Below are 16938 nucleotides of genomic sequence, written 5' to 3'. Positions count from 1 at the left end.
TGACAATGACCTGGAACAAGCTGCCTACAAAGGTGCTGGAAATGGAGCTGAGTCAAGGATATGAAAATGAAATGTCAACGCTGCTTGAATTGATTTGAATTTATTGTCATGCGTACTGAGACACAGTAAAAAGCTTTGTCTTGTAAGGAATACAGGCAGATTACATAGTTAAGTATCATTGATATAAATAATAGGTAGACAGCAGCAAAAACCAAAACACAGGTACAAGTGAATGCTAAATTTGAGAGTCCATTTAGTATTCTAACAACAGTAGGGTAGAAACGGTTTCGAAACCAGCTGGTGTTCAGGCTTCTGTATCTTCTCCCCGATGGTACAGGTTGTAGAAAAGTATTACCAGGGTGGAATGGATCTTTGAGAATGCTAGTGGCCTTTCCTTGACATCGGGTCTGGTAGATGGATTCTATGGATGGGAGGTTGGCTTTTGTGATCGTCTGGGTCAAGTTCATCACTATCTGTAACTGTCTCCAATCTTGAATGGTACAGTTGCCATACTAGGTAGAGATACATCCAGACGGAATGTTCTCAATGGTGCACCTATAAAAGTTGGCAAAGGTATTCGCCATCATGCCAAATTTCCTCAGCTGCCTGAGGAAGAGGAGATGTTTGGGTCTTTATAACCAGTGCGTCCACATGAAGAGTCCAAGAAAGCTTGTTGTTGATGACCATACCCAGGATCTTGATACTCTCTACTCATTCCACCTCTGTGCTGTTAACGTGTGTGTGGGGGGGGGCATGAATAACATCCCGCCGAAAGTTAATAATGAGTTCCTTCGTTTTGCAGGCATTAAGAGCTAGGTTTTTCTCTGTGCACCCTTTTAACCAAAGTTAAGGTGGACCCGGTCCCTCTTCTCCTGGCCGAATTTATCTTCCCTAGATGTGCATGAGTGAAAGCTTTTTAACATCCTCACTTTTTGTGCGAGGAAGAACATTTTGTTGAATGCAGTTGACATCTCTTACTTTTGTCAACAGGCTCTGTCGGGGTAGCGTAAGTTAATAATGGAACACATTCCTTTGGACTTTCCCACAAATATGGTGCACCAAAAAATGGAAAATTATTATAAGACATGGCAGCAGTGTTTAAATTACCTGGCAGCAGATTTGTCTGCCTTCGTTTAGCCATGACGGTTTGGTTTAGTGAACCCGATGCCCTGAGAGGAAGAATTTCGAACAAATATTGATGTAATAATTGATGTTCTCGAAGGTTGAGAGCTACAGTCTTGTTCCGCTGAGTGGCATTATTTATTTATTTGTAATGAGTATGGTTTTGTAGAGTAGTGTAGCAGTTGGTTTACTGTTGTCATTGTTGTTATAATGTAATATTTTCATATTTTTGTAACTTTATAATTTTGTAAAGAAAAAAGCTTTCAATAAAAATATTTTTAAAAAGTCTAATGCTTTGTGTCTGTGACATTGTTCTCAGTCAAGGATAGATTCCCCATCACCACTGTGGGATATCGGTAAAGTAGGGTTACTTCTGCAATCATAATTACTTATGCAAGGTAAATGAACTCACACCAGTGTATAATTGTTTCAGCCAAGAGCTGAGTCAACAAGAAGGAAATGTGAAGGAAATACATAATTGTTTTTGTATTAGCTAAAATGTGCATGCAAGAATGAAATATGCCTGCAAACAATGGTAGATGTTACAGACAAATAGATAAGGTGCTGTGAGGGGAGGGGGTTAAGCTAGATATGCCTGTACAAACAGTAGTTATAAGCATCTATTTCCCGCTTCTGCAAAAACAAGAACAAACCACAATCAAGAAGTCATGAGGTCATAACAAGTAAGAGAAACAGATGGTAGTGAAGGAGGATATACCTAACAATGGACCACAGCAGGATGTGGTCAAACGGCCTTGTGAGGCCAGAAAGAAGCATTTTGTCACAGAGATGAACAGGCAAGAGATGAACAAGAGTAATGGGCGCCGGTCTTAGAGAAGTGGGAGATGTAAACAGGGGAGGAGCAATGGGAGGATGAAATAGGAACAAATTACATAAATGTTGTGTACTAGTTGAATTCAGTGTGTGTGTGTGTGTGTCCCTGTCTTGTGGACAGTGGACACAATACCCCTCTTGCAAGACCATAATAAACGATACTACTGATTCAGATCTTGTTTCAGACTGAAATTATTGAAGTGAGTGAGCTTCGTTTCTCACAACCACCAATCCCCTGAATCAATATCTAATTAAGGAAAAAGCCAACATTCATATAAGTGGAGAAACAGCAGCTGTATTTAAGTGGGGACTTCGGAAACGTGCTAATGACTACTGTACACCCAACACACATTAGGACACCTGCCCTTTTTTTTTGGAAATCCAGCTAGAACATGAATTATAATTAATATTATGGATGAATAGGATGGTTGTGAACAAGTTACAAGGGACTATGATTTAAAAGGGTTACAGGAAAGATCGTAAACCTTCAGGGATCATACTCGGATTAAAATACCGTGCACGGCCTCTCTCATCCACCAAAACAATATCTTGTCGGACATCTCTTACTTTTGTTTGGACCTTTTATCCCGGATCCAACACCAGGACCCGCTTCTCGGACCTTGCTCCAGCTCCGGGGGGTCGTTGAGCTCCTGGGCTCCACCTCCCGCCGCCGAAGAAGCCGCGGGCGCCGGCTCCCTCTCCTCCACCGCCGACATTTTTAATTTGTTTTCCCGTCACCTCCCCCTTCCCCGTAAATTATATAATACAAACAATAAACCCCACCGGGGGACTGTTTTTTTTCTTCACAACTTTTGTTTGAAAGGTTCCCGCTTTAATTTGAAATGTATTTTAAAGGTATTTTCTGAGGTAAACGATGCCTGTCTGCCCCCCCCTCCCTCCGTCAGAAACCGCCCGCTGAGTCGATGAGAAAACCGCAGCCTCGCGCCGCCATCTTTGTTTTTCTTCTTCTTTCCGTCTCCTCCTTCAGCGACGCGCGTCATCCGCGCCCCCATCCAATCAGAGCGCACCTTACTCCACCTGACCAATGGCGACCGGCTTTGCGGTCCTCATGGGACCGAAACCCCTCCGAAACGTCGCTCTCCGATTAGTCCTCGCCGACCGCAGCCTTTGGGATTGGTGGAGAGGTTCGCAGGCGCTTCACTGTCCCCGCCCCTTTACTACAACGGGCTCGAGGAGGGGGGAACAGAAATAACGTCTCATGTTCAGGAGGAAGGGATTCTCACTCATTCAATTCTCCACAAGGCGGCTCAATTTATTATGTTAAAAATCACCAGGTTTTTAAACTTTGTGCACCCCAGTCCAACACCGGCATCGCCAAATCAATTTACTATAACGGGGGTCGGAGGGAACAACAGTCGTATCCCACGTTGAGGAGGAAGGTGTTTCCATTCTTTCAACATAAAAGGTCCCATTTCTCTTTTTTTACGGCGCAGAGGTTCAAATCCCACTGCTCCAGCCACGTCCTCAATCAAACGTTTTTTAGTCATAAGTCACAACGCCAAATTATTGTTCAACAGATTTATTTGAAATCGCAAGCGCTTGGAGCGTGGCTCCTTCATCAGGTGGAGGCATAGGGAAACTGTGCAAGAAGGAGAATTCAGGTAAATGATCAGCCAATAATGGTGATAAAAGACAGAGCATCTCAACACTCAATTACCTATATCCCATTCCTACTTCCGATCTTGTATTAATACATGACAAGTTGCGTGTTTTCTAAACATTAATTGCTTGGTTTAAAAATGAATATTTAAGGATAGTCAGTTTGTTCTTTCTCACTTGGGCACATTGTGACCCAGAACAATTTATATGGCACTTAATTCATAAACCCTCTCATGAGGTATCACAGGAGCAATTCATAATCAAAATTTGACACAGTCACTCAAGTGGATACGAGAACAGAGAAAGGACCATACAGATATTGGGAATCTCAGAAGTTATCGACGTGAAATGTTAACAAGAGCAGGTGAACACGCCCAATAAGGGATCTTACTGACATAATTAAAATCACCACAGCAACCAGTACTACTCTTCACTGATCACTGTGATTAATTTCCTTTTCAGTTTAATGACCCAACTCTCTTGGAATGCAATAATTGAATCTGTCTCCAACACACTCTCTTGCAGACCACTACAGAGGTCGAAGATTTTCAATCATTAATGATTGGATTTGGATCTCTCCCAAGAAAAATTCATATTGCTTCTTCCTTCCAATCCTTTGCAGTTAGTTCTTCACATAGACAAATTTGCAGTTTCAGATTAGATTAGATTCGCTACAGTGTGGAAACAGGCCCTTCGGCCCAACAAGTCCACACTGACCCTCCAAAGAGCAACCCACCAAGACTCCTGGCAAATGCACCTAACACTATTGGAATTTAGTATGGCCAATTCACCTAACTTGCACATCTTTGGATTGTGAGAGGAAACCGGAGTACCTGGAGGAAACCCACGCAGACATGGAGAGAATGTGCAAATTTCACAGATAGTTACCCGAAGCGTGAATTGAACCCGCCTGTCCCTGTTAAGAATATGGAATTTGTACATCATGGGTTTGTTAAAATTTTATAACATATTGGGGTGGCACGGTGCTTGGCATTGCTACCTCATAGCACCAGGGACCCAGGTTCAATTCCAGCCTCAGTTAACTGTGTGGAGTTTGCATGTTCTCCTGTCTGCATGGGTTTCCTTCCACAATCCAAAGATGTGCAGGTTAGGTGGATTGACCATGGTAAATGCAGAAGGATGGGATGATTCTGGGTGGAATGTTCTTTGGTGGGTCAGTGCAGACTCAATGGGACAAATGGCCTCTTTCTGCATTGTAAGGATTTTATGTATCGCTCTGATTTCTTACACAGGCTTTTTATGAAAGGGACATTTTGCTGTTATGTTCACTACTGCTGTTTCTATACTGCTAAATTAAGTTGGCATGAAATCCCCTCATTTCACTGTATTTTATCTAACATTCCCCCATTCCATTCATTATCTATTTTTCCATTATCATGTATTATGATCCTCTTCTCTTTATATATATTATTGTAGACTGGGTAAATCTAGTTACCGTGTCTCCAAAGTATGAAATGAAAATGCTTTTTTCCTGATTCCATACTTTGGTGAGTCCATTACTACAGCTTGTTGAGGTCTCTTAATCCGGCATCCTTCAGTAGGATTAGATTAAGGTATCTGGTCAGCACAGGTGAGTTGGACCGAAGGGTCTTTTCCGTCCTGTGCACCTCCATGACTAGGACTACCAGATAAGGGCCTGGAGCAGGCAAGTCATAGCGTCATACATGTAAAGCATGGAAACAGACCCTTCGGTCCAACATGTCCATGGTTATCAGATATCCCAACCTAATCTAGTCTCACCTGCCAGCACCTGCCCATATGCCTCTTAAACGTTGCAATTGTACCAGCCTACACCACATCCTCTGGCAGCTCATTCCATACACGTACCACCCTCTGCGTGAAAAAGTTCCCTTAGGTCTCTTTTATATCTTTACCCGCTCACCCTAAACCTATGCCCTCTAGTTCTGGACTCCCCGACCCCAGGGAAAAGACTTTGCCTATTTACCCTATCCATGTCCCTCATAATTTTGTAAACCTCTATAAACCTCAGCCTCCAACGCTCCAGGGAAAACAGCCCCAGCCTGTTCATCCTCTCCCTATAGCTCAAATCCTCCAACCCTGGCAACATCCTTGTAAATCTTTTCTGAACCCTTTCAAGTTTCACAACATCTTTCTGATAGGAAGGAGACAGTGGCCGAACCAATGTTATACAGCCGCAACATGACATCTCAACTCCTGTACTTAATACTCTGACCAATAAAGGAAAGCATACCAAACGCCTTCTTCACTATCCTATCCACCTGCGACTCCACTTTCAAGGAGCTATGAACCTGCACTCCGAGGTCTCTTTGTTCAGCAACACTCCCTAGGACCTTACCATTAAGTGTATAAGTCCTGCTGAGATTTGCTTTCCCAAAATGCAGCACCTCACATTTATCTGAATTAAACTCCATCTGCCACTTCTGAGCCCATTGGCCTATTTGGTCATGATCCTGTTGTAATCTGAGGTAACCCTCTTCGCTGACCACTACACCTCCAATATTGATGTCATCTGCAAACATACTAATTGTACCTCTTATGCTTGCATCCAAATCATTTATGTAAATGACAAAAAGTAGAGGACCCATCCTTGTGACACTCCACAGGTCACAGGCCTTCAGTCTGAAAAACAATCCACCACCACCACCCTCTATCTTCTACCTTGGGACTTGTTCAGTCTGGGATCACAGATTGGTTGGACTCAATGGTCTGTTTTCAAGGCATAACATTGAATGAATGGGAATCAGTCACAAAGAGATGGTAAAGGTTTCAAGCACCACCTTAGGCGCACGTGTATGGACCCTCTCCAAGTAACTGAGGGCAGTGGGGCACTGTGAGGTTCAGTAGATCAGTCAGCAAGTTCTCTATAGGAGACTTGTCCTGAGAAAGGAAGCGGTTTCCTGTCCCATCAGCTGGTCTGTGGATCAGTATGGAGTAAGTCCTATATCTCTGACATAGTTAGAGTTGAGAGTGTGGTGCTGGAAAAGCACAGCAGATCAGGCAGCATCCAAGCAGCAGGAGAATCAATGTGTTTAGGGCACAAACCTTCATCAGCAATGAGACTTGTGAACCGGGAGGGTTGATAGATAAATGGGGGGGGGGGGGGAGGTAGCTGAGAACACAATAGGCAGATAAAGGTGATAGGTTGGACAGGAGGGTGGGGAGGATAGATGGGAAAGGTGATGGACAGGTCAGGAGGGCGCTGCCGAGTTGGATTATTAGGACTGGGATAATGTTTGGGGGGGGGGGGGGGGGGGTAGGATTAATGAGGAAACTGCTGAAATCCACATTGATCCAGTGTGGTGGCAGGGTCCCAAGGCGGAATATGAGGTGTTCTTCATCCACACATAAGGTGATAAGGGTTTGGCGATGGAGGCAGCCCAAGACCTGCATGACGGAATGGGAGGGGGAGTTGAAGTGGAGTTGGTGGGTGCGGGTGCCCTGGAGGGATTCTCTGAAACAATCCACAAGTTGGCGTCCTATCTCTCGGATGTAGAAAAGACCATATTGGATGCAATGGATACAGTCAATGACACTGGTGGAGGTACAGGTAAATTTCTGTCGGATGTGGGAGAATCCTTTGGGGCCTTGGACAGAGTTGAGAGGAGTGGTGTGGGAGCAGGTTTTGCACTTCCTGTGCTGGCAGGGGAAGGTGCCAGGAGTGGGTTGCGGGCTGGTGGGGGGGCATGGACATGACGAGGGAGTCACGGAGGGAATGGCCTCTCTGGAATGCTGATAGGGGTGTGGAGGGAAAAATATACCTGGTAGTGGGGTCTGTTTGTAAGTGGCAGAAATGGCGGAGGATGATGAACATATCCGGAGGTTGGTGGGGCGGAAGGTGGGGACCGGGAGAAGGTTCTGTCCTTGTTGTTTTGGGAGGAGTGGGGTTCAAGGTCTGTGTTGCAGGATGTGGAGATGATTGCTGGAGGGCATCGTCAACCACGTGGGAAGGGAAATTGTGATCCTGGAAGAAGGAGGCAATCTGGGATGTTTTAAGGTCAAATTGGTCATCCCGGGAACAGATGGGGTGGAGGCTGCCCCAAGTGTGGGCAGGCCTTCAGCATTTACTCCAACCTGCTGATGCACCAGCGGGTGGCGTTTTTACAGGAGGTGTAGTCTGGGTAGCTGTGGGAGACGGTGGGCATGCAGTAGATGTCCATGGTTAGTTAGTCACCGGAGTTGGAGAGGTCCTGAAAAGGGAGGGAGGTGTCCGAGATGGTCCAGGTGAATTTGAGGTCAGGTTGAAAGGTGTTGGTGAAGATGATGAACTGCTCAAACTCCTCGTGAGAGCACGAGGCGGTGCCGATATGGTCATCGATATACTGGAGGAACAGGTAGGGGATGGTGCCGGTGTATGTGAGGAAAATAGACTGTTCCACGTACCCAAAGAGGCAGACATAGCTGGGTTCTATTCGGCTTTGGTACATTGGTTTGGACGCCATCTTCGGTATGTACGGATCGTTTCAGTGGGAACATGCAGTCCTGGGCTCAATGAGCAGCAGTGCCCACTGGAAGCAAAGCTCACAGAATCCCTACAGTATGGAAACAGGCCCTTTGACCCAACAAATTCACAATGACCCTTCAAAGAGAAACCCAGTAGACTCCTTACCCTACCCCATTACTCTACATTTCCCCCTGAACAATGCACCACACCTACATATCTCTGAACACTCTGGAATAATTTAGCTTAGCCAATTCACTTTCACATCTTTGGACTGAGGGGGGAAACTGGAGCACCTGGAGGAAACCCTCGCAGACATTAGGGGTGGGGGGGTGGGGTGCGAATGTGCAAACTCCACACAGTCACCCCGAGAGTCAAATCGAACCCAGGTCCCTGGCACTGTGAGGCAGCGGCATTAACTATTGGCTCACAGGCAGCACGGTGGTTCATTGTGGGGTTGAGAGGTTCGTGGTGGAGGTGGTGGGAGGGGTGCTGGGGTGCAGTCCAGCAGAAAACAAAGAAAACTCACAGACTCTCCCACTGTCAGAACGGGCAGCAGGTTCAGTCCTGGGGGCGATCCACAGCAGCGTCACTGGCAGAATCAGATTGCTGGGAGCATTTGTGTCCCCGCTGGTGCCTCTGCAAGTTACTCAACCATGTGAACCTCCGCCCGCACTTGGGGCAGGCAAATGGCCTTTCCCCGGTGTGGACCCGCTGGTGCATCAGCAGGTTGGAATAAATGCTGAAGGCCTTCCCACACTCGGGACAGCTGAAGGGCCTCTCCTGTGTATGGACCCGCTGGTGGGTCAGCAGGTTGGAGGCCTGGGTGAAGCCCTTCCCGCACTCTGGGCAACTGTAGGGCCTCTCTCCAGTGTGGACCCGCCGATGGGCTAGCAGGTCGGAGGAGCGTTTAAAGCCCTTCCCACACTCAGGGCAGGAAAACGGCCTCTCCCCGGTGTGGACCCGCTGGTGCTTCAGCAGGGCAGAGGAATCACCGAAGGCCTTCCCACACTCCTGGCAGTTGAAGGGCCTCTCCCCAGTGTGGACCCGCCGGTGGGTCAGCAGGTGGGAGGAGCGGTTAAAGCTCTTCCCGCACTCGGGGCAGGAGAATGGCTTCTCCCCCGTGTGGACCCGCTGGTGCCTCAGCAGGGCGGAGGAATTGCTGAAGGCCTTCACGCACTCGGGGCAGCTGAAGGGCCTCTCTCCCGTGTGGGACCGCCGGTGGACCAGCAGGTCAGAGGATTTGCTGAAAGCCTTCCCACACTCAGGGCAGGGGAAGGGTCTCAGCCCAGTGTGGACCCGCTGGTGAGCCACGACAGCGCAGGCTTGGGCAAAGCCCTTCTCGCACTCGGGGCAGGTGAATGGCCTCTGCCCTGTGTGGATCCACTGGTGGGCCAACAGGTGGGAAGAGCGGGTAAAGCCCTTCCCGCACTCGGGGCAGGAGAATGGCCTCTCCCCGGTGTGAACACGCCGATGAACATCCAGGTCAGACGGGAAACGGAAGCCTTTCCCGCAGTCACCACACTTCCACGGTTTCTCCACAGGGAGGGATTCCTCAGGATTCTCCATGGCCGAAACTTCAGCTGCACACAAACGTGTGTACAGCCCCTCACCACTTTGAATTCCTCTTTCCAGGCCGTATAACTGTTTCCAACTCCACACACAGTGCACTGCAACAGTAGTCTCTCTCATCCAGTCCCACTGATACTGAAAATCTACTGAAAACCAAAAGTGTTGCTGATTCTCACAGAAGCATTGTCAAACATCGTTGTGGTTCCTATGGATTGAGTGACTGTCAAACATTGACGTGAAAGCGAAGACTGCAGACGCTGGAGAGTCAGTCAAAAAGTGTAGTGCTGGAAAAGCACGGCAGGTCAAGCAGAATCCGAGGAGCTGGAGAGTCGACGTTTCGGGCATAAGCTGTTGATTTTGAAACTTCCACCTTCAGCTGGTCTGTAAAAAGAGATTACAAAAGTCATCACTGTCAGTCCGGGGGGAGGTGGGATCGAAATGAGACAACAAGGCATTGACACCGACACCAGAAAGAAACTGAACATAGAGACGAGGATAACATTAGTGGCAAGTCAGAGTCAGAGTCAAAGATATACAGGAGAGAGACAGGCCCTCGCAGCACAATGGCAATCCCAGTCTATGTTTGAAAAGTTAAAACACCCGACCACAACCATCCTTTTACTTTTACAGGGAACTGAAATCTCCATATAAATTTGTTTCTCCATTTCCCACTGATCATGAGGGGGTCTGCAACACAATCCCAATAAGATGTTCATCCCTTCCTTATTTCTCAGTTCCAACCAAATAACCTTCCTGGATGTATTCCCAGGAATATCCTCCCGAGGTCCAGGAATACTATCCCTTATCAAAAACAGCACTCTCCCTCATCTCTTGCCTCCTTTCTATCCTTCCTATAGCATTTGTATCCTGGAACATTAATCTGCCAGTCTTGTCCATCCCTGAACCACGTGTCTGTAATTGCTAGGATATCCCATCCCATCTTCCTGACCGTGCCCTGAGTTCATCTGCCTTCCCTGTTAGACGTCTTGCAATGAAGTAAATGTCATTGGTTCCAATGTGTACAATGACCTCCAATTGGTCCCTCTCCCCTTTCAGAGCATTCTGCACCCTCAGACATCCTTGATCCTGGTACCAGAAAGATGATGAGAAAGTCTATAGCCTTAAAACTTGTCTTTAAACATTCAGACTAAAATGTAATGCTGAATTATAGAACACACTTGTTGCACTAGAAAAATAGACAGGCAGGAAGGCTCAGAAAAAAAAAAGGCGGTGAGGGGGGTATCTCAAGGAATGCAGAAGATTGGGACATCTGTGCTCACTAAGTGATAACTGGGTGCTCTAAGGCAATTAAGAACATTTGCGCCTTAGCATTGTGTCCTGTTCACACAGATTCACCAGAGTGATAATATTGATGGCCATTCTCTTGTGAAATTAATGAGTGTTTATTCTGACCCTGAAACGAAACTCGGCACTATCAAAAGCCTTGTAATTGACGGTCACATCCTGTCAATAATAATGGATTCTTATTACCCCTTTCAAGCAGAGCAGACACAGAGAGAAAAACATCTTAGCTGTTACAAGACCCTGACTTGAGAGTTCAAAAGGACACTAGAGAGCGAGAGCGAGAGACCATTTTAATGCTGAGACTGCTGAAGCCAGTACGAAATTAACTCTTAGCGCTTCCCTGCTGTGGACTGAATTTAATTGCATTTTAGGACTTTTTGATGATATTGAGTAGCCATTATCGGTTATTAAATATAAACTCTGTAAAAGCTTTAACTTACTTGCTGTTCTTGCAGACCACTCTACAGACCTTACAGACTGCCCCACTGTCAATTCTAACTAATCAGATCTTATGTCTTGTTTGAATTTGAATCACAACCCTGAAAAGAAAGCACGTTAAATTCAAAGACTAATGAGTCAGTTTAAATGCAAGCTTACGGTAACATCTCAGCCTTAGGTACAGAATGATTCTGCTCCTAACTTAGAAATTATTCTAGGCCTAACATTGAAGAGATTCTGGCACAATGTGTCGGGAAGCCATTTTATGGTCAAAAGTTTGCCCTCCTTGCTAAGAAGCCAGTTTGTAAAACAATTGTATCTGACATGTGAGCTGTGCAAGGTTACCTTACGAACTCTCCAATTAGCTGAGACTGGTACCTCTTTATGAGAGGAGTTTATCTCGCTAGCAGTCGCCTAACTCAGCTGGGTATGTTTTTCGCCACTTGATGAATGGCTTTGAGCCTTGTAGGAGTGATTAGTCAAGCGTACACAGACCTGTCAATTAACTTTTCTTCCTTACGAATTATTGTCTTTCACTGTTATCTGTCTAATTATGAACATGCAATGTTTTTGTAAACTTTTGTATAAAGGAGGCCACTTTGTATCAGTACAGAATAGCCAGCTGGGGCACTTGAAGAGTTGTCTCCTAGGTTATTAGAACCTAGTTAGTTTAGCTTATAGGTATCAATGTTATATTGTAACAGTCATGCTATTGGTAAATAAAGGGGATGATGGAAATTAAACTAATCTGTCTGTAAGAGGTTTTTTTATTCTAGACTTTCAAAGAGTACAATCTCCGGGAGAAAACCAAGAGAGAGGCTTACTGGTCTGGGTCCATAAGGAATTCCCTGGGCTGTCTCAAATCTGTACTTTAACAGCGATACACCATTCTGATTTTTCACTGCTGGCCACAGAAATGTCACTCTGTGCCTCTGACTAGAGAGCCCCCTTTCACAATTGGTCACTTGGAACCTGACATACCCCTGACATGCATAAGAGCCTGTCTAGACCAGAAACATGGCTGTTTGTGCTATATTCCCCTGAGAGTCTATCACCCTCTACATTTTCCAAAACAGCATATGTGTTTGAAATGGGGATAGCCACAGAAGAGTCCTGCACTACCTATCCCTCCTACCTTTCCTAGAGTTAACCCATCTACCTGACTGTATCTGCAGCATTTCTCCCTTCCTATAACTGCCACCTATCACACCTCCACATTCTTGCAAATTCCTCACTGCCTCTAACTGTTGCTCTAACTGATCCATGTGATCAGATAGGATTTGCAACCAAACACATGTCCTGCAGACATAAATCCAATAACATGAATACTTTCCCTAATCTCCACGTCCGACAGGAGGAGCATCTCACTCTACTAAAGGCCACCTTTACTCCTTCACAATCTACAGACCGAGAAAATAGCACTGTTTTTTGCTCTGAAAGAAAGTGCTCCAGGCTAACTTTGTACTTGTGATTTATATTTTTAAAAATTTAATCAAGAGACAGATGTCAATAAAACATATAATCAAGAAAGAACCCATTCTATTCACTACTGCAGACTTGAAGCAAGGTTACACTTTCAAGACTATACACTTCTCTGTTCCTGTTCTGTGAGCTCCCCCACACAGGTTCCTCCAATATCACCTGTGAATTTTGCTGTTCATTAACTTTTCCTAGACGCACTTCAATGTCCAGTAACTGTGCAGATTCACTGCTGTGTCAGGTAGCAGTGTAGGTTTCATTCTCTCTCTCCCTTGTTTTGGACTCCCCTACCCTGGGGAAAAGATTTTGGCTGTTCACCCTATGCATGCCCCTTATAAACTTTTGTAAGGTCACCTCTCAGCCTCCGATGCAGAGGGAAAACAGCGCCAGTCTTTTCAGCCTCTCCCTATAGCTCAAACCCTCCAATTCTCACAACAGCTTTGTAAATCATTTCCAAACTCTTTTAAAGTTTCACAACATCTTTTCTATTGCAGAAAGACCAGAACTGAATGCAGTATTCGAAAAGTGGCTTAACTAATGTTCTGTGCAGCCACAATATGACTCCCAACCCCTGTACTCAATGCCCTGACCAATAAACGCAAGCACACCAAATGCCTTCTTCACTACCGTGTCTACCTGTGACTCCACTTTCAAGGTACTACGAATCTGCACTCCATTGTCTCTTGATTCAGGAACACGCTCCAGGGCCTTACCAGTAAGTGTGTAAATCCTGCCCTGATTTGCCTTTCCAAAATGCAAAACCTCACATTTATCTGAATTAAACTCCATTCACCACTCCTCAGCCCATCCAATCAATTCTATTTTATATCAAACTTTCTTTCCTCTCTTATTCCCCAAAAGCTGAAAATCTCCATCCCACACACTCCCCCTCCATTCTCACTTTGCTGAACCTAATCCCTGCTGTACCTCATCCTGAAGGGTCTGGTTCATGCTGATTAACAGGCCCATACTCAGAGGGAATCTAATTGAAACATACAGAATACTGAATGGCCTGGATGGAGTGGGCTTTGGGAAGATGTTTCCATTGGTAGGAGAGCCCGAGGGGACAGCTTTAGAATAGAGTAAAGGGAAGACCTTTTAGAATGCAGATAAGGAGAAACGTCTTCAGCCAGAAAGTGCTAAATCTATGGAATTTATTGCCACAGAAGTATATTCAAGACAGAGATAGATAGATTCTTGAGTATCAAGCAGATCAAGCGTTGTGGGGAGAAAGCAGGAGAATGGGATTGAGAGACTTATCAGCTATGATTGAATGGTGAAGCAGACCGATGGGCTGATTGGCCTAATTTCTGCTCCTATGGTCTTATGGTGTCTTGCTGTCCTGGAAGTAGGAATAGGCCATTTGGTCTTTCAAGTCTACATCAACATTGAATAGTTCATAACTGGATATGAATATACCTACATCTTGGTAGATATGCTCCAGTGAGAAAACTCCTAGCCTGGGAGGTTGAGAGGTGACCTTATCGAGATTTATAAAATCATGAGGGGTATAGATGAGGTGAATGATGGATGTCCTATCCTTTAGAGTCGGGCTTTTAAGATTAGGGAACAAATTTTGAAGGTGAGTGGAGAAAGATTTTAAAAAGACATGAGGGGCACCATTTTTTTTCCACAGAGAGTGGTTTGTGTGTGGAATGAATGAATGTCTAGAGGAAGTGGGGCAGACAGGCACAGTTACAACATTTAAAAGAGATTTGGATAAGGACATTAATGAGAAAGCTTCAGAGGTGTTATGGACTCGGCCAGACCACTCAAAACATTCTTAAGCAGGGAGCCCAGACCGTAAGTTTGCTATTTGTTTCGGTAAGTGTACAGTGAAAATTACCCAGAGTCAGTTAGCTAGGTTGACCACCAGGCTTTAAAAGACAAATGTATTCACAAGATTACAGGATAAAACACAAAGAACAGAATATAGAATACCCATAGAACTCAGTCTATCCAAAGTAGACTTAAATATGCTGTTCCAAATGTACACAAGTCCTAATAAATAAACCCCTTAAACATAGAATAAAACTGAAACAGAGGCTTACAGGTTGAAGTCAAAAGGGCAGAAGGAGAGTTTAACAGCCTTTCTCCACACAGTCCACTGCTGAACTCACTCACACAAGACTTCAACTTTCACGACTGACCACTCCCCTTTCACTATGCAGGTTATTTCAAAAACATAAAAGCTTTGGCCTAAAGTCTCATGTTTACATATAAACAAAAAGGCCTCCCAAGACAATTATTCTGGAGCCTGGAGCTGTTTTACGACCTCCTGAAAAAAACCAAGGACACAGTATCCTTGAGAAGAAGGACCAGCTTTTTGAAAAACGACCAGCTTTGTGACAGAGTGATATGGGCCAAACACCAGCAGGTAGGATTAGTTTAGTAGGAGAACATAGCATGGAATAGTTGGACTAAAGGGTCTATTTCTGTGCTGTATGACTCTAACTGTCCTGTAATAGTCTTAAGACCATTTTCTTGCCTTCCCCCATAAGCATCCACTTTCTTATTGTTCAAAAATCAGATGAAGTCAGCCTTGAATATATTCAATAACCCCCTAACTGCAGGAAGACGCCCCCATTTTTGAACTCAATTCCTCTTGCTAATATACCACTTGCCTTGCTGATTGCTTGCCGCACCTGTCTGACAACTGCCACTGACTGGTGCAGATCGATACTGTACCTCCACACATCATTCCTGATGAAGGGTTCGTGCCCAAAACGTCAATTCTCCCGTTCCTCGGATACTGCTTGACCTGCTGTGCTTTTCCAGCGCCACATTTGTTGACTCTGATCTCCAGCATTTGCAGGCCTTACCTTTCTCCACATACCAATGTATTACCATTTAAACCATGCACCTCCTTTCTGCCTTTTTTCCCCCCAAAACAAAAAGCTGTAACTTCACATCGTGGTACTGCGTTTGCCAATTAATACACAGACTTGGACCAACTTTGTCTGGAGTCTGTCTCCTCCCTGGACTCACTCCCTTTCCCTTCAGTTCGTGCAAGTCAGCAACTGAATCCCAGGATGAAAAAGCGGGTGAGAAAAGAGAGTGCTGTACTCACAGATGTTGGACAGAGTAAAGACGTTGCAGTTTGGAGTGAAGCTCAATCTTCATTCAGAGAGAGAGGAACAGCAGGAACTTCAGGCTCTCACGGCCCAACATCCGCATTCAGACAAAGGGGTCTCTTTGATTGGCAGGAGGACTCGTCTTCTTCCGGTCCTCCAGCTCTTACCATTGGTCCTTCACAAGAAAGTCACACGCCATTTCCGCGCACCGCAACGAACATACGCAGTGTATTAGCTGACACCACGGCACATGCGCATTGCTAGCTGACACCGAGAAGCATGCGCAGTACGCTCTGTGGAGATGGCGCAAAGATGGAGCCAAAATTGTATTTTTCCCTGTGGCTCGACATTTTATTCCTTTTGAATTTGGTCTGGCTGCTCAAGTTTGTATTTCTTTTCCCCAGGGTAGAGGAATTGCAAAACTAGACGGCACAGTTTTAGGGTGAGGGGGAAAGATTTAACAGGGACCTAAGGGGCAACTTTTTCACGCAGAGGGTGGTGTGTGTAAGGAATGAGCTGCCAGAGGAGGTGGTGGAGGCTGGTACAATTATAACATTTAAAAGACATCTGGATGGTATAAGAATGGGAAGGGCTGAGAGAGATATGGACCAAATTCTGGCAAATGGCTCACTAGATTAATTTAGGATAACTGGTCAGCATAGGCGAGTTGTACTGAAGGATCTGTTTCAGAGCTGTATTTCAGAAACCCGCCTATTTCAAAGCAAATTTCAGAAACACATCTGCAGCTTTTTTCAAAAATTTAATATGCTTTCATACATGATTGATATTTCTAAATTAGCTGTTTTAGCTGTTCTCAAGTTGAAAAATCAGCCATTCCTTGCACACCCCTGTCTTCCAGGTAGAGTCATCACTAACCGTTCTCTCTCTTTCCTGAGAAGGACTTGGTACAGCAATCAAAGAGGGCATGTGACACGAGAAAGGATGGGGGGATGGTAGAAGGGAGAGAGAATGGTCAGGGGAGCAGAGGGTGGGGGGAGAGAGAAAAAATGGACGGGGGAAAGAGAAAGACTTGGGGACAGAGGATAGGGGCAG

At 45.4% G+C, this 16938-nt stretch overlaps 1 protein-coding gene across 1 annotated transcript; it reads right to left on the bottom strand.

Moving 5' to 3' along the window:
• Positions 1–3480: 3480 nt before the first annotated feature.
• On the bottom strand, positions 3481–15983 carry LOC122543529 (uncharacterized). Its single transcript, XM_087974964.1, has 2 exons — positions 15882–15983; positions 3481–9970 (listed from the first exon to the last, which is right to left on the bottom strand). Exon 2 carries the CDS (start codon positions 9707–9709, stop codon positions 8579–8581), a length of 1131 nt encoding a protein of 376 aa, XP_087831090.1. The 5' UTR covers positions 9710–9970; positions 15882–15983; the 3' UTR covers positions 3481–8578.
• Positions 15984–16938: the final 955 nt, after the last annotated feature.

Source organism: Chiloscyllium plagiosum, unplaced genomic scaffold, assembly GCF_037043375.1.
Source record: "Chiloscyllium plagiosum isolate Xiang-an unplaced genomic scaffold, Cpla_swu_hap1 HiC_scaffold_27, whole genome shotgun sequence".
NCBI lineage: Eukaryota > Metazoa > Chordata > Chondrichthyes > Orectolobiformes > Hemiscylliidae > Chiloscyllium > Chiloscyllium plagiosum.
Note: the sequence above shows the minus strand (reverse complement) of the source record. Positions and strands in the feature narration are given on the sequence as shown.

What these genes read in the sequence shown, in the direction of transcription:
- LOC122543529 (XM_087974964.1), bottom strand. Translation starts at nt 9,709, where the DNA reads ATGAGAGAGACTACTGTTGCAGTGCACTGTGTGTGGAGTTGGAAACAG.